This window comes from Tinamus guttatus, unplaced genomic scaffold, assembly GCF_059628265.1.
Source record: "Tinamus guttatus ecotype Peru unplaced genomic scaffold, ASM5962826v1 Tinamus_guttatus_pri_ptg000530l, whole genome shotgun sequence".
Lineage (NCBI taxonomy): Eukaryota > Metazoa > Chordata > Aves > Tinamiformes > Tinamidae > Tinamus > Tinamus guttatus.
In genome coordinates this window covers 5,498,983-5,517,500 of record NW_028289064.1, presented here as the reverse complement: position 1 = coordinate 5,517,500, position 18,518 = coordinate 5,498,983, and the positions used below count along the sequence as shown (strand labels likewise).

Here is an 18,518-nt window from a genome sequence, read left to right as displayed (position 1 = left end):
AAAATGTTCGGGACAAATGTGATAAATTACAGATATGCAAATTTCTTTGAATGGCGTTGTAAGTGTGTCTCGCTGGAGCTGAATAAGTCCTTGCAAGTCGGTCTGCGCGCACTCAGGACCCCAGGGAGCTGATCAAAGCACCCTTTCTCTTTCATCCCCAGTATTCTCCTCCAAACTATTTCGATACAATATGTTTCCATGATGCACTTAATGTGCTAGGGACACAGAACTCATTACAACCTAGCTAGTTCTGCCGACCCCTTTGTTCGGCGGCATAAAGTTAAAAAAAGAGAGGAGGGGGCGAAGGGGGAGAGCTCTGCTAGTTGCCAGCTTTCTGCAATGTTAAAGCATGCGTCATTTTTCACCAGGTCTCGTCTTGATATCCTCAAAAGACAAACTATGAAACCGGCCTCAGCCCTTTCTGGCATTAATTACACTGCTGTCCAGCCGATCTGTTTTTCCTATTATATGCATTTCTCAGCAGGGATTTTTTTTTTTGCAAGACTAATGCAGCTGCAAGTCCAAGTATGAATGCATTTTACCAGTATAGAAAAAAATAAGCGGAAAGGCTGAAGAAAATGTCAAAGCCTATTCTTGATGTTTTTCGTACTTGCCCCCTATATGAGCCAGCGGCTTTGGAAAAGTGCTTTGGGTCGCCCTGGCTTATTGACTGTTGCAGCCCCGAATTATCAGCTATTTGCAAGGGAAATCTCAGATGAAGGCCGTTGAAATCATGCTACATTTTTATGAGATGCCAATGTGCCCAAGGAACCTCCTTCCGCCAGGAACCGTTATTTTTTATTTTTATTTATTTTATTTATTATTTTTTGGTGGGTGAGTAGGTTGGAGAAATAGCTCAAAATTAGGAAAACGACGTTGAGGACGCTGCTTTACCAACGCAGGGCGAGGTGGCGGCTGCTTGGGGAAATGCCGCTGCCGGGATGACAGGACGAATATAAACTCTATTTCACTGGATGGCGCGTTTGTTTATAGGGTTGATTGGTTGACGGAAATGGCTGGCAGCCAGTTCTGGGAAAGATTCCAGACCTGACTCCGATTAACCCTCTCTGGTGAAACTCTGCTGGAAACCAACTCACCAGCAATTGCCATTAATCTACTTACTAATTAAGCCAATTCATTTCTAAAGGAGAAAAATTCCTTTCTTTGGCCAAACTGATGGGAGGAAATTTGAAAGAAGCGCCAAACTGTGTAACTGTAATTCAGCCAAGGACTGCTAAAACAAGGTGTTGATATATAGCTGGAGATTTAAAACAAGTTTCTAGGGCAACAATCCTTTGGAGGCGGTGGTACATAGTGCATAGTAGATGAAGCTCGAATAATGGTGGACTGCAGTGTGCAATTGTACAGGCGTTGGTTGCAACCAGGGCTGCCTTTCCCAATTAAGCCGTTCAAGTCTTTTACTCCTCTAATAATTTATCTGCCCTGTTCAAACGTTTCAGCCCTGGGTGACAGCTACAAAGAGCATCTTGGCCGGACCCAGCGAACGCGGCCGTGGCGAGAGCGGCCGAGTCCCGCGGGCCTCAGCGACGGCAGCTCGACCCGCCGGCCACATCTTGATCCAGGGGACGGTTTTGCTTCGGGAAGCGCCGTCCAGGCCGCGGGGCGAGCCCGGGAGAAGACGGGCCCACGGTCCCCCGACGCCTCGTAGCCCCTGGGGCCGTTATTTTCGCCGCGAGGCAGAGCAGGAGGCGGAGGAGGGTCACGCGGTTCCCTCTGGAAACCCAGCGCCCGAAGCTGCAGAGCGACGGCGACACTGGGTGCCGGCTGCCCTGCCTGTCCCGGCCCCCGAGCCCATAAACCTGCACAAAAGCGGCCTCGGTGCCTGCTCTTCAGGGCGGACCGATCCCCAGCGCTCGCGATCGCCTCCCACGCTCTCCTTGGTCTTGGGGAGCCTTTGGGGCACCTTTGTGGCCCGCGGCTCGGTCCCTTGGCTGCTCCCGGCCCCAGAGCACCTGAACTTCAAACCCTCCCGCCGAGGCGCGAGCAGCTCCTTCTCGTCCTCCTTGTTTCCCTCTGGCCCTACTCGCGTTTTGTCCCCGCAGTCCGGGTCCCGCTGCGGAACAAGCCCGGCGGCAGCTCCCTTCCCTTCCCTTCCCTTCCCTTCCCTTCCCTTCCCTTCCCTTCCCTTCCCTTCCCTTCCCTTCCCTTCCCTTCCCTTCCCTTCCCTTCCCTTCCCTTCCCTTCCCGTCCCTTCCCGTCCCGTCCCGTCCCGTCCCGGAGCCCGGCACGGTTCCGACCCGGCTCTGCAGCACCAGCCCGGGCCACGGCGGGTCCCGCCGCGGGGGGGACCGCCCCGAGGCCACCCGCCCGGTCCGACACACGCGGGCCCTGCCGCCCCCTCAGCCCCGGCGCAGAGCGGCGCCCCCGACGGCTGCCCGGGCTCGTGTCGGGCACCCGGGGGTAGATGCGGCTCGGGAGAGATGGCAAGTTCAGTGGCGGTTACAAAACAAGGCTAAGCGGGTCCTCCCGGGGCGTTTCTCAAGGTGCGCCGCGGCCAGGACAGGGGAAAGAGGAGCAAACTAAGTGCTCAAGTGGGTCTGTCTCTGGACAGGAAGGCAGCGGTCAAAGCTCTCGACAGGAGGTAGGAGGAAGCAGAGTCCTGGCCACGAACAAACTGTGCTCCAGGAAAGGGGCAGCCTTGTGTCGTTTCACTGGAATTTCAGGAAATTTCATGATCTCGCTATACCGTGAAGCAAGACAACAGAGAAGCAGAAGTTGGAAGAGAGTCGGGAAAGCTTTCCACAGGCACCGGATAACCAAACTAATTACACAGCAAGAGGTAGCACAGTATGTATTTGTATCTCAAGCAAATAGTGAACTTCTTCACTTAAGTCTCTCTCTGATATCATAAAAAAAATAGGGTGCGTTATCCTAAAAAGACTAATGACATTTCACAGGTAATGCAATTTAGAAAGAAACACTTCCATGTTTTCTTTTCCAACAATGTGCATTTTTGTAAACTGCTATAAATTGCAATTCAAAAGCCCTGATCTCGCCATCCCCAATCATTTTTTATACTGATCAAATGAATGCAGATACTCCCATTTGGGAGGGGCGACATGACATTTCACTTGGCAGTTCTAAACAGGTCACGGACCTTTCACAGACCCTAAGGCAGTGGGAGGGAGCGCTTTACGAAACCGTGTAACCAAATCAAACCAATGGTTACCCCTTTTCAATACCATTGGAATGGTTTGCACAATGCTATTCACATAGCAGCAGAGAAACTGAAAGGATGGTCATCCAATGGAAATTTCTGCTCTTTTGTTTAAACTTGCAGAGCTCAAAAATACTAGAAAACAATTACTTCTCGTATGACAAAAAGTGAAACACGCTGTATGCAGAGCGGCGCGTATGCGGCAGCCTCGGCGTGTCTCGATGTTTGTACACATCCCGGCACGCAGATGTATGCGTGGATGTACATTTATTGGAGATGTTGCTTTGTTTGAAACCATAGGCACAAAGACACAACATGGCTGCCCTGGAGATGACCTATTGCTTTCAAGTTGCTTGAACACATCAGAATTTCTATTGTTAAGGTTGATTAATTGAAACTGATAAGTTACCATGAATAAAGATTGTTTTTCTGTTTAATGTGGTGGGCCTGATTTGGTAAATGCTTCATTCATGTAGCCTTGCAGTGCAGCATATGGGCAAGATTCATTCAGTATCACAAACATATACAATTTATTATGCTTGTATGGTCACAACCAAAAGGCCTTTCTATTTTAATGACAAAGTTTGAATGAAAAATTCCATTTAAAGAGTCACTAACATTAAATGTGGTTTTGTAATTTATTCTTGTTCCTGGCCGCCGGTGAATTGAGCGCGTTGCAAAAGCGGGGACATTAAAGGCAGTAAAACAAGTGCACGTGCTCAGAGCGCTCCGCGGCTCTTTCCAACCGGCCCGAGGGCCTCTCCGAAGCGTTTGTCGCCCCACACGAGGCGGCGGCGGCGCGACCTGCCGCCCCCGCGCAGCAGTGACCCCTGCGCGGCGATGGCCACCGCGCCGCCCGCTCGCCCGGCCCGGGCTCCTGCTGGCCGGGGCGGTCGCGCCTCTTGGGCAGCGGCTCCTCGGAGGGGCTTCCCGGGGCTGGACCCTCGCCCGTGCCGAGCCCATCGGGCAGGTATCGGGCCTGCGCGGGTGAGCGCGGGGGCCGCTGCGGGGCAAAGCGGGAGGGCGAAGTCAAGCACCGCCGCAGCCAGGGCGGATTTTATTTTATTTTATTTTATTTTATTTTATTTTATTTTATTTTATTTTATTTTATTTTATTTTACTTTATTTTACTTTACTTTATTTTACTTTATTTTACTTTATTTTATTTTATTTTATTTTATTTTTTATGACCCAACATGTTGAACTGTACCCTAAATCCCTGTAATTAATAGATGAGGATCTATTATTCTAGTGAATGTTACTCTTATTTTACTACGCTAAGGGTCGACAAAAATCACGAAGCTCAAATCTGAATTTTAAAAGTCCACGTGATTTTCTGCATTCTCCCCTCGGAAGGAAAACAAGCAAAGACTCGCTAACTAGGAAAAGAAAAATCAGGCTTAAATTGTCTACGTGTCCCTGGCAAGATCTCCGCCCCACTCGGTGTGGAGTGGGTTTGCTCCTGTCCCTGCATATCTAGGAGGATTAAAAAAATAAAAAATAAAAAAAAGCCCTGAATGTGACCAGGTCAACACCTTGGTTTGCTAGGAAAGTAAAATCTACGTGCCATCGCAAGTAATTAATTAAATATAGATTTGAAATTTAAGAAAAAATTCCTAAAAGCATTTCTTTTTAAATGACCTCTTAACCTCTTCTTCCTCGAGAGTAATTTGAAGCAGAAACAATGTAATCTGTCAAAATAAGTTGTGTTGCTTCTGTAAATCAGATATTTGTGTTTGAGCTTTCTCTTATTGACAAGCTCTAAAGGTTCACTGTTATTCCATGTTTTTATCTCCGAGATTCTTGTCTTTTCTGCTCATTAAGAGTCTCTCCACAGATTACAAAGTCAATAGATGCAAATACTGGACTGTGAGAAAAATCTCCTTGAGTACATAAAAATCAGCCGCGGTGGATGCTATACAATGGAAAGCATAGATGGTCTTAAGTGTTCAGTTTTATCATCTTCAAACAAGAAAGAGAGTAAATATTGTTGCAAAATTTCACCTTCCACTGTTTTACATTTCTTCTTGCCATTCACAAAGTGTGGCAGTTAACGCATCACCATTTCTTAATGGCAAATGTATTGAGCAGCCTAGTTTAAATGTGGTTTATGAATGTTTTGAGGTCTCTGTACAAAAGCACACTCCACGTTATCCGTCCACCTACAATGTGGTGGACCTGGACGCGATGACCTTAGAGCTATTTTTACGGATTATCTTCAAAAAGGATGACTGAATCCATTGATGCTCTTTGAGTTTATCACAAATTTGGAGGGATTCTGAACCCTAGAGAGATTCCTGATTCCTTCGATTGCTGGGAAGCCCTGGCTCAGACCCTACAGGGGAAGACCCTTATTTCCCTCCCTCAAGCATCCAAGTTCTCACACACGCACACACAGTTAATGCTGAAATTGCACTTTCCTGGACCGCCTCTCTCAGTGTTTGCCCACTGAAGAGACTGAAGGGGGAAAACCCTCAGCTCCAGGCCGGGTCTCAGGGGAGGGCAGCGCTGGAGGAAAGCTGCCCCCCTCCCACGAGGAAAGCTGCCCCTTCCACGACGAAAGCTGCCCCCTCCCACGAGGAAAACTGCCCCCTCCCACGAGGAAAGCTGCCCCCTCCCACGAGGAAAGCTGCCCCTTCCACGAGGAAAGCTGCCCCCTCCCACGAGGAAAGCTGCCCCCTCCCACGAGGAAAGCTGCCCCGTTCCAGGCGCGAGTCCCTGTGAACAGCCCCGTGCTGCCGGGGCGCCCGCGGGAGCAGCTCGGGGGACATTTGCGCTCCTTTCAGCGCTCCCAGAGGGGCAGGGGCAGCCCCACGCATGTGCCTAGACCGGGCGCTCGGCAGCCAAGCGCTGACACCGCCCTGCGAGCCCTCCCCTGCCGCCGCGCTCTACGTTATGCCATGCGTTATACGCTACGTTATACGCATACACGCTACGCTATAGCGCCTGCTCCTGCCACTCACCCTCTGATCCTGCACAGGGCAGAATAACCCCTTCCCCGAGACCCTAAACAGCGTCTCAGACAGGGAGCAGAGCCCGGGCGCGTCCAGCCCGGCTGCAGCCCGTGCTCGCTGCTACCTGGCAGAGCAGCGAGAAGAGCTGAGAAACTCCCGTTGGAACAGAGCAGGACGCGGGCAGGGGGCAGGGACCCGAGCTGCGAGGTACCTGCGGGGAACCCGTGTAAAACCGCCGCCAGGGCATGTTCTGCTTCGCAGGAAGCTGGACTAGAAGATGTTTGTTCTCTTTTTCTTTTATCTTTAAAAAGCTTTAGAAGTTCCAAATCATGAACTCACTTGAGATTTTACTGAAATAAATTCTACTTCAGTAGATGTAATTCACTAGATTTATTCACAGGTACAAAAGAAGTGACGATTTCACCTGTGCTTTGACATGGAGAACTGAAACTGCTCTCAGTTCCACAGTTTGCTGTGTCATTAAAATAGTGTTTAGAAACAATAAGTAACAATAAGTATGAATATATGTCATATTCATACTTTTAGAAAAAAAATTCATATTTAAGTCAAAATAAACATTTATTGTCAATATTTTTCTGTAAGATGACAGCTTGCAATAAAAATAAATCAAGGTAGTTTAAATAGGAATCATGCACCTGAAATGCCTTCAATGTTTGTGCTAGTTACAAGAGCTCAGTATTTTGAAAAGAAATTTTAGCTTGTTCAAATCTTGAATTAATGATAAAGTCATTTATATTCAGACTATATAGAAATGTCTTTGTTGAATTTGGTTGCAGCAGTGTAACTGTGTTGTTGGATTATTCATGAACAATATATTTTTCCAAATATATTCTGTTGAAAAGCTCAAAAACGTTATTTTCAGTTTGAACTACAGTAGATTTCCTCCCCAAATGTCCAATTGGATAATCTGAAGCAAATTAAGCAAAATTGTTCTATTACTGGAAGATCATATGCTCGGAAAGTTTTGGAAAGACTTCCTCCCATGTTGGGTATTTTTAAAAGCTTATTTCAACACCCTCTCTTCCGACTTGTACTTACTTATTGCTGTTCTTTAGCTGCACTGTCTCTCCATACAGTCCTGCTGTAGATAGATACACACAAACCAATGAACTCCGGAGTGGGAATGCATGGAAGCCCTTTACTCTTCCTTGGCCCTCCACAATCATAAGCTCTGGGAAAGAACATTCCCTCTGTTTTCACTTGGAAAAATCTTTTGGGGCCTGAGAGGGAGAGATAGCAGGGCAGGCAGGACTGTAGGGACCTGCACATGCACATTCAGGCAACTTGTCTCTAAATCAAACACTGACAGATTTCTCCTTTTGGTGCCTGCTTCTGCCTTCATAAATATGATGTGTGCAAATATATACATTTATTTACATATAAAAACACATGCATATGTTTATATGTCATATATTCATGTGTATCGATGAGTATATCTAAAGATTCATACAGCTTGTGACTCCAAGCAGTGCTCTTCACAAAAATTCCTTACACTCGCAGAAACCTCAAGCAGTCAACATCAAATAAGGACTCTGGGACTGTCCTCCCTTCCTCATCATCAACAGCTCAGCAGTGGCAATAACGCAGGTGGAAACGAGCCATTCTGCAGAGCAGCCACTTCTATCACTTCATTTCTGTACTGTGACTGTTATTTAGATGAAGACTGCACAGCATCACTGGCTCCAAAATGGAGCAGCCTATTGTTTGGTTACGGTTTCCATTACTCTTTTCCACAAATGAACCCAAGAATTTGTACCAACTACTTTTCTGTCATTTTCAAGCACCAAAGCATAGCTTTCAGGAAATGAATCGACAGCTCGTTTATAATCACTATCTCTATTTCAGCGCATATTTCGCTTTCAGTATAATTTATCTCGCAGTTAATATTTGTTTTAACTTATTAATGACTTTTTTTTTTCTTCTGAACATACTGAAAAAACCCACAGCATAACATGAAAGACCAATCACTTGGGCAGCATGTAGACAGTCAGGTTTATCAGGCATTAGAAGTATTTTCCAATAAAACAATTCATATTATGGGAACATTTCCCATCATTAGGTAGTGAAAAATAGTTGGTTTCTAAAAATCAAAAAGTTGAGACAAAACATGCATACAGCTCTAGTCCACCACAACCTCTGAGTGAAGGGTGGGATCAGTTCACTCTCCACTGTAGTCAGTCACTTTTTTTTTTTTTTTACCAAACAAATTCCAAAAGGAATTTGGACTCTTAACTTTGGACCCAGGCACACCTGAGGTCTAAGATCATAGAAAATAAGAATCTATATATACTAGTGTATCTTCAAATAGTGCAAATATTGAACATTACTAGAACAGAATAAGCAGAAAGGCTTGACTTCCTAAGGAAGGAATTAATTGCAGAAGCACTTCAGAAAGAGTAACATTACCAATCACATCTTTTTCCTTCTTGCTCCGAGTTTTCCTGCTAAAGGTAGCAACAATTCAATCAAACTATCAGTAAAAGTGATCATCCTGTTGCTAAATGTGCAGTTGCTTTCTGTTTAAACAATCACACATAAAGTTACCATCCAGATCTTAAAAATCTAGATTGTTTTCTTAATTCAGTCAATATTCAGGAAGAGTGAGAGATTTAAAGAATTTAAACAAATACATATTATGCTGGTTATAAGAGAATGGAGATTTCACAAGAGTTCTTGATCATATTGAAATGAATTTGCAGTAGTGTTTTATTTTTGTAAACCCATTCACTTCACTCTTTCCCAGAGATTCTGGACAGCAAAAGACTGCAAAGAGCGATAAAATAACATCTGGCTCCTGGGCATGGGATCATAGAATCATAGAATCACAGAATGCTTAGGGTTGGAAGGGACCTCTAGAGGTCATCTAGTCCAACCCCCCTGCACACGCAGGGTCACCTAAAGCACATGGCACAGGACTGCGTCCAAGCGGGTTTTGAAGACCTCCAGAGAAGGAGACTCCACAACCTCTCTGGGCAGCCTGTTCCAGTGCTCTGTCACCCTCACTGTTAAGAAATTTTTCCTTAAGTTCCTATGGAATTTTTGATGTTTCAGTTTCTGGCCATTTCCTCTAGTCCTATCAGTGGCCACCACTGAAAAGAGACCATCCCCGTCCTCTGCACTCCCTCCCTTGAGGTACTTATATACACTGATTAGATCCCCTCTCAGCCTTCTCTTCTCCAGGCTGAACAGGCCCAGCTGCACATTAACAACCAAAGAAACAGGAGATTCATTATGCTTGGCCTTTATTTATCATGAAAAACCTGACAGAAATTACTGTAGTAATGACTGGCAGAAAGAAGGTAACAGATAACCAAGCAGCTCTCCAAATCAGTCTTGAAAGAACAGCAGTTTGCCCTACTGTCAGGAGTTGAGGAAAGGAGATAAGAAAACAACTCAGAAGTTCTTTTGTATAGACAGAGAGTCATAATTCTTGTGTGAAAAAAGGAGGGAAAGAAAAAGCAACCTGCAGATAAGCCCATAAAATGTGCTCCACAAGAAGAGGTGATTCAACTGTCTATCATTTTTCACCACGAAAGACAGCAGAAATGTTTGAACTGGCTGTGCTTGCTGAGATCCACTTGTGTAACCCAGTGAGATAAGGACTGCAAGCAGGCAAGACTGCTAGAAGATTGTGCTCTGCTTGTGTTGAAATGATTGAACTGAATTACTAGGGGACTTCCTCCTTTAATAATAATCAGATGGCACCAAAAAACTGATATTGTACATCTTTGTTTTTCATACTGGTCCTCTCAAGTGAAATGAGTTGTTTATATCCCCATTTTTAAGTCTCTTTACCTGAATATTGCTGAACTTCATAACTGCTTCTTTGCACTTAGCATCAGCTGTTGAATATATTAAATACAACTTCACATACATTATATATAGTTCCATCTAATGTGTTTTGTTTGTGATTCATGAGGAGAATTCTACAGCAAGGTTTTTTGTTGTTGTTGTTTTCAACGATGCAACACTTGGCAGAAATTCCCAGAAACTTTGTCTATTACCAATAAATAAATAAATACTGCTAACTTGTTGGACAAATTTCCACTTGGTAGGTACCTGGAAGGGTTACATATTTGTTAAACGGCTCATAAAGGCAACTAGTGTTATATTTTTGCATGAAACAACCAGTGATTGAAACAATCAGATGGATCAACACTAAGGACACACACCACCTCATATACAACTAGAAAAGTCACAAACACACAGACATCCCAAACAACCCTATCTACCTGGTTGCAATAAAGTGTTCTCTTAGAAGCTCTTTCTAAGAATTCTGATTCTGCCTTGAGTACTAGAACTGTATCTCTTGGAGACAAGATTTGCAAATAGAGAACATATTTTTCCCCAAAAAAGAAACTGCTTCACCTGAATTCTGTGTCTTATAGAAGAGTCACTTCCACCAAGAATGCCATCAAAACAAATGTAATAGGTCTAAGTCCTTTTAGATGTAGCCATATCTATTCTCTTTAAGTCAATGACTTTTTAAGCCTCCTGTATAGGGAAAAAGAAAATCATTACTCAGCAGAAGCAAAATACTGTGAAATATAAAACATTGTTCTTCATGACTGATCTTTTTGCTCTTATTTAGCAATCACAAAGCAGCTATTTTCCAGGAATAAGATTGCCTCAGGGGTCAAGTGCCTGAGCACGATCACCACTATTTAAATTGCAGAATATGCTACTATGCATCACAAATTTCACATTTACCTTCTTCAAACACATTGTCTTTTTGTGTTGCTCTTGTAATTGTAAGAAAATTATCTTCATCTTCTTTCTCCTGGTCAGTAGGCTGGGATTGTATTGGAGGCTAGAGGAGAAATATTTTCCTGTTAAGGCTGGTCATAAGCTATTGATTAACTAAATAACTAGAAAGCAGCCAAGTAACAGTTAAGTTCATTAGAAATCTAGGAAAATGAAATATAATTAAACTGTTCTTAAAACAACGAAGCACTAAAACCCTATAAAATAAGGAAATGGAACATCATACAACCAGTTCAGACACTTAGCTTATCAGTGAGTTCTTGCAAAAAACACGGAAAGATATTTCACCAACTAGCATACAAACCCTTACTTCTAGAAAAATGAAGGTCTTGAGAGTCACCATTTTAGTGTCACTCACTCTTATTAAAATAGGCATAAATATTTCTACTGGACTTTTGAGAATTAGAATAGTTCCATACATGTCTGTTTAACATGATAAAACAGGAAGATGTGAATATTTGTACGTAAGTATGTATATTTCTGTAAATAAATCTCAATGGTAGTTTGTTATGACATGAATAGGGCCCGCTTTTATGATCTCATTTAGGAAACTAGCTTTAATCAGTTCAATAACTGATTCTCTAGTCAAGTTCACACAATTACAGGTACATTGGGTTTGACAGCTGTTAAAATATTGACATACTACTATGCTAAGTAGACTTCTATTAAAATTTTAAGCATTTTGCATTTTTATGAAAAGTCTAATATTCTTTTAAAATCATTCCATATTTTTAAAGAATGAGGCTGAAATAATAAATATTGAAACAATTTTCCAGTATGCAAATGACAGATGTTGATTACTGGGTATATAAAAGTCTTATCCTATGCATCTTATCCTATGCATCACAAAATCGTCACAAATGCTATTACTTGACTAAGTACAGAATATATTTAAGCATTTCTAGTTAGAAATAAAATAGTTACATACCAAAATTAAAGGTAAATATAAGCTCCCTTGGAATCCTTTCATCTCTTGCATATCATTTTCAATACAAACAGGAAAAGACATCTGTAAGTAACACATCAAGTACACACTAAACACATTTCAAGAAAGTACAGCTTAAAACATAAACTGATAAGTAAATAAATAATGATGAATAAAGATTAAAAAAAAGGATGCGAAATTGACACCACTGTATAACCATGGTTAAATCAGGGGAGTATGTTTGAACTTTACCATAACTGAATTGTTTTTTACATGGAGAGTTGACACATTCGCTTCCGTATCTAATATGACCATACTAAAGAAAAAAAGATGGAAAATACTATGTTAATGCAAAACTATGTTTGAACTTGCATTATGCCAGTGATGATAAACTCAAAATACTGTTTTCAGTTTGACTTGACCAAAGCTCGAGCCTTGCTCATTTTCACTGAATTATCACTGTATTGTCAGAGCAGCACAAAAGGGGACAAAAATGTACAATTCTATGACACAAATAAAAGCAATTTTGCTGTTTAAGAGCAACTGCCAGGCAACAAATGAGTTTTAAACATTTGCACCTTCCATTTCTATTTTTCTAGAATTAGTCTCTTAGATTCCTTCAAGCACAGTGTACTGCAGGTCTAACTTGCAAAAACACAACCTGACCTGGGGAGAAGACTATACAAAGTTGTGCTAACCCAGGTTCATCCAAGAGGAATTAAGACCCTTCTGAAATTTAGAGGAGAGTTTAAATTCAAACGAAAATACTCTGAGTTACTATCCATGTTCCTCCAATGATCGGAAAGAAAGTAATCTGTGCCAGTACAGTACCAAAATTGGATTGTATTTTTGCCAATTTAACTTCCTTGGTAGGAAGAAGGACTAATATTTCTCTCTCCACCTTCCATCTGCTGGCACAGGAGAAGGACGATGCTCGCTGAGGGCTGCTCCCCACGCTGGGTTATGTCTTACACTGTGAGCAGCCCACAGAGCAAGCGAGATGCCCAGCCCTACAGTTTCTGATCCCTCTACCTTCTACCAGGTGGATACAGCGGGCAAGCTAAGGCCTTTTTGTCTGAAGACCAATGTAAAAACTTACCATTACAGTTCATTCACATATTGCAAATGGATATTGTGTTTACACAATAATGTTGTATTCCGGCAAAGGCACAATTTGTGTGTTATCTGCACACACAAGTTATGTACACAAGATTGCACCGCACGCAGCTGAGCATATCCACCTCAGACAGTCTGCCTTCCCTGTATTTGCTGTTTCATATTTTTCACTATCAAATTTGTTTGCCTTTATGGTATGAGCTCACTTCTATGTTTTGCTGTATTGGAAAGGGCAGAATGACTTTCATAAACACAGCACATTAAATACAATAAACCAGTTGCCTTGTCTTTACTTACAGTCTCACTGAGGGGTGTGCTTTTAAACACAAGCAACCGACGTTGCAGGGTTTGTCTAAGAAACATCTCATTCTTAATGGCATGCAGGCTGAAAAGAAAGGATTTCCATCTTAAATTAATTTACATTTGACTGTTGAAAAGAACTAAACAGTTTATGAACTACTACTCATTTCTGTGCCCAATTTAAAATTCAGTTGAATTTTGAAAAGGAGAAACTTGATCAATTTCACTGGCAATGCATATAAAGTTTAGCCTTTTTTTTTTAATCTGCTCACTTAATTTGCTATTCTTTGCCTCTTCTCTGACTACTTTTTGTTTTTTTTTACAAAGTGTTAAGTATTTAGTGCATATATCATTTCTCCAGGTACCCAGCATTAGAAATCTTCAACTCTTTTCAGCCAACAATGACTGTAAATAATTCTTTGATATTTTACATTAATGATGCAATGGTAAAATTCATTCTAACAATGAACACAAAGCACAGCTGGCAATGTGGTATATCTTTTAAGTAGGATGGTAAAATTTTACATTGTTTTAGGAAAAAATGATATGGCTTAACAGAGCAACTCTTAACAAATAAGCTCCAGTTTTAATCTTATTTCATACTACTGAAAGGATTGCATCAAACATAAATGAAAAGAGCAAAAACCAAAATAAAAGGCCACAGTAAAAGGAAGAAAACAAGATGTTTTGCAGATCTGATAGTTTATATTTCTTTAGCATACGTATAGTTGTGTCATAAGTAAATAAGTAATTTTACACAAGTATCACAAACACCATGATACAGAAAAAGTTTAAAGAATTAAAACCAATATTCTCCAATAAAGCATTTAAAATATTCACTTAAAACAAATATACTTTTGTATCTTTTTGAGGACTCAGTGAAAATAATAAAAACTAAAATAAAAACTTCTCAGAATGAGAAGAAATAACCAGTGAGCATAACCAGTGAACATATATATTGGAATATCATTATATATTACATTAAATATATGAAATTAAGTTTATTTATAGTAAATAACAGATGCAAGTGAAAATTCTGTACGGAGTAGAACACACTCCTTTAAAATTTAAAATACAGTTCTTTTCCTATCTGCAAATTTACTATAACTTTAACCACAAAGTTCTGATACTTTATCTAATCAGTGAAAATTGCTACCTAATTTTTCAAGGTCTGGCTCATGAGGTAATTTGAACAGCTGTAATTTTTTTCCCCTTCCTTTACAAAGAAAGGTATTATGCTAAAGACACAGACATGTTTAATCAAGGGAAGAACAGAACTGCAAATAAGAAGATAGTTATAACACGTGCTAAGATTTTTCCTAAATATGAATATTTATATGAATCTTTTGGATGGTTTAGATCATTTCCTTTGTATTTCTCAGATAATAGTGGTGACTGGCCATAAAATAAAATTTCTTTTGCCTCAAAATCACAGAGTTGAGCTTCAGTTCAGCAATGACTTAAAAGACAGCTCTGCTAGCCATGTTTGATCCTACATGATGTGTATTAGTGATTTGCATACGGTTTTTAATGTAAAAATGCCTATATCATAAAAATAAAAATAAAATAAAATAAAATGCTTTACATTAACTAGCATGCTTTGTGGTAATTTTACGAGGGTGGATGGAATTGCTAGAAAGGTTGGGGGTTCTGTGCTCTGTTTGTGATCAGTTACAAAACAAGAACTTTATGAGCATTTTAGCTACAAATAGTAAATAAAAAATAAAAGAAGAAAATAAAAACTTCTTTTAAAAATAGAGGAAAACTTCTAAAGCATGGATTTAAATGGCATAAAAAATGAAAGACAATTTGCATTAGAAATACTAACAAAATATATTTAAATTTGATACTTCCTAAATATTTTTTTGGTACTTTACCCTCTACACCACATGGTCTTTGAAGATATTAATAATCTAATATAAGTTATTTTGGCCACAAGAGGGCTCACATTTTTTAAAGCAAAATAAATTAAATATGGGCATAACAAAATCATAATTTATAACATTAGTATACAGGCTAATTTCAAGGTAAACATGCCGTTCAAGTACTCAAAAATATTTAATGTGGTCTTTTAAACTATCATAAACACAAATGTAGTAAAAATAAGAAGGTTCCTATTTTTATCTCACCAATAACTGGATCTTTATCAAAATCAATCTGTTTTTCTGAGGTTACATGGACTAGTTACGTATTAAGTGACAAATTCTGCTCCTATTTAAGCAAGCGATTTTGACAGAATTTATTAAAAATACCCTCTAACTCCTAACACTATTCTGGTAGCTCACTGAATACTCATTAAGATAGACTTGAGTAGATAACAGTGATAGAAGTTTATTTATCTACAGAGACTTGAATCATTACAGAGGACATTCATTATTACTAAGTTAACACTGTCATTACATTGTCACTGGCACATATTCTCACCATTTTCAGATGAGAGGATAACCACCGGACTGTTCTGATAACGCTGAATTTAACAAGAAACTCTCCTGCCATCAGGGAGAGTGTATAAGATTGCACCATCATGAAGTACAACACAGAGAGTTTCTGTGAGATGGGTACACCTTCCCTGTGGGTAACCATCTCTAGGACAGGAATTGCTGCACTTCCACACTTCTGAGTGGTGTTGGGGAGATAATAAATTATAAGGAAAGAACTGGCTGAAATACAGTGCAATGTCCAGTTGGTGGGAATTTTGTTATTTAAAACTCAACATCAATCAACTTGGATTTGAAATAACATTGAAATCCTGAAAAAAAATACTTTGGAAAGAAGGATGCTTACAAGTTTAATCATTTTCCTTTAGGTTCTATAAATTCTGACTAATTAAAGTTGGTTCGATTCTTCCCTACAACAGTAGCAAAGATCTTAGCAAGCACATATTGCAGTTACTCAGAAGTTGCTGTGACTCTCATATTCTGCCATTCTAGGCAGTATCTACATGCAAGCTGCCCATGGCTATAAACCCTACAACTTCCATAAGGTTGCCCCAAAACTTTCAGACTCCACTTCTAAGGTCTAACAGTTTAGGTCTAATCAACAATTTAAAATCTCACTCAAGAATGCCATAGAGAGTCTTTAAAGAAAAATGTAATCTAACAGCGTGCAAACAAGAAAACAAGTTTTGTTCTCAAGAAAACTGAATAGTATTGACATAATCACACAAAATCGTCTGTCTGAAGTGTTTGTTACTATTATTTTATTACCAGAAAGTCAATGCTATACCATTGAAGCTAACATCATTCAATTCCTGTTTTATTAACCTAGATATTGCATCATCATGTGCTAGGTAACTGAATGATGGACATGACTATCCTATTTTTCATGAATATAATTTGTAAAAACTATAGACCTAAGGTATTTTATAAATATAATGAAAGGCATTATAATACTAAACCTCTTTTGTAGAATCTGGTATTTCTTTTTCCATACTATATTACTTTCATCCTCTGTTTTTCTAAGGCTGGAAAAAAGGGCAAAAAAATAAGTTAAAACTATGTAGAGGCTTCTTAAAAATCTTCAAAGGAGATATTAAAAATGTTGGCCACTACCTTTCTTTGGTTTACCTTTCTTGACCTTTACGCTGCTTCAGTTTATCAGCCTGTGTTCTTTTAGCAGCTTCCTGATCGGGTGCTACATGTGTTATCTGAATTTCAATAAAACACTGTTTATTTTCTTTGCCAACAATGCAAAAGCAAATAAAAAGTTTCGCTCACATGCAATGATCTTCTCTGATTCTTGGAACAAGAACAAACTTTCCTATTTTGGGCTGTTAGATATTTCTAGAATTTTGCTAAAAAAGCATGAAAGGCCTAGTAACCTTAGCCAGTAGTTCAAAATAAGTTTTTTTTCCTTTGAGTATAAAGATTTAGTTACAGTTAGGCAACTTTTTAGCTACAATATAATAACACAATACGTTGTCTATATCTATTTGTCTAAACACCATCTTTCTGTTATCAATGGTAAAATTGTCATTACCTTGAGTGAAAAAGGACTCCAGGCCTAGACGTGTTGTTACAAGCACCACAGCACTGATGCTTGTGGTCAAGTGATGAGAATAAACAATTGGACTCCTGACTCTCAGATCTAACCCAGATTTTCATGGTCGTATCTATCCTTGGGACCAAGCAGTTCTTGCTCATCTTTGGTTTTGTGCAGATGTCCTGATACAAACCAGAATCTAGCTTAGGATCCGGGAATACCCAGGCCCAAAGGCTAGTAGGGAGCTGTGGCACATTTCCAGCCTGTGTGATGGGATGGAGGTACTTATGAGAGTGTCTGTGGTGCAATTGCTTAGGTATGGTCTGTGTGACCTTGGATCTTCACTCTTCTGTCTGGGAAGCTAAGATAGTAGTAATGCTCTCAGAGGAATGTTGTGAGAAATTCTGTAAAGTTCTGGGATGAAGCCACTACACAAATGTCTACTAGTATCATTACTATAGTAACTAAAAGACTAAAGAACCAGTAATTCTGGAAGATCCAAAGAGAAGTAGTGAAGGGAGGTATATAAAATACATACTTAAATATATTAGCTCATAATAATTAAAACATTACCTTGTCAGTCAATTCTTTCTTTGGTTTTGTAAAATGGTCCTTTTGGAATTCTCTTTTCTCCGCGGCTTCACTTTGTACTGGCTCAGCTTCATTTTCTTCTGCTTGCAGTCCTGAAGTCTGACAAATACAGTCTACTGAACATGCAATCCTGTTTTAGTCTCCTGTAATACTTTCACCATTCAGGCAATGACTGAGAATACCATATCACAAATCTGAAGAGAACTAGGCCACCTCCTATCTTCCCTTCCCTCTTAGCAGTGTTGTATACACTACTTTTCCAACAGTAAATAATATTCTATACAGCACAGAGCAAATCTGAAAAAACAAAGATGAGATCCTTTTACGGTCCTCTCCCCAGCATTGCTTCTGTTTTGCACCCCACAGGTAGAGATACTTCCTCCTCCAAGAGACATTTTCATTGCTGTTATATAGCTATAGCACTCTGCAGAGACACACTGGAAATGAATCTGGTAAGTCAAATACACTAGCAACCCCTCTGAATAGAGCTTTCAAGCATTTGGTAGTGTTTTGTATAGTTCTAACTCTATCCAGATCGAGTCATCACTTTGTTTTGTCAGCTGCTGATACATTCCACTTTCTCTCAAACACACATGCTGGTAGCTATGTGGCTAGTTCAGAGGGGTAAACATCAGATTTAAAATACAGATAGTATTGCAGATACATTGTACCATCAGGCCTTTTAAAA

The 18,518-nt window shown here is 40.4% G+C and overlaps 1 protein-coding gene across 1 annotated transcript in view; it reads right to left on the bottom strand.

The window, feature by feature from the left end:
- Positions 1–3,869: 3,869 nt before the first annotated feature.
- Positions 3,870–18,518, bottom strand: part of CUNH10orf67 (chromosome unknown C10orf67 homolog) — a 42,827-nt gene continuing 28,178 nt past the window's right edge. The window contains exons 9-10 of the mRNA XM_088533956.1: positions 17,813–17,929; positions 3,870–4,181 (exon numbers count right to left, since the gene is read on the bottom strand). Coding sequence (XP_088390082.1) covers positions 3,870–4,181; positions 17,813–17,929 — 429 coding nt within the window. The remainder of the gene's footprint in view (positions 4,182–17,812; positions 17,930–18,518) is intronic.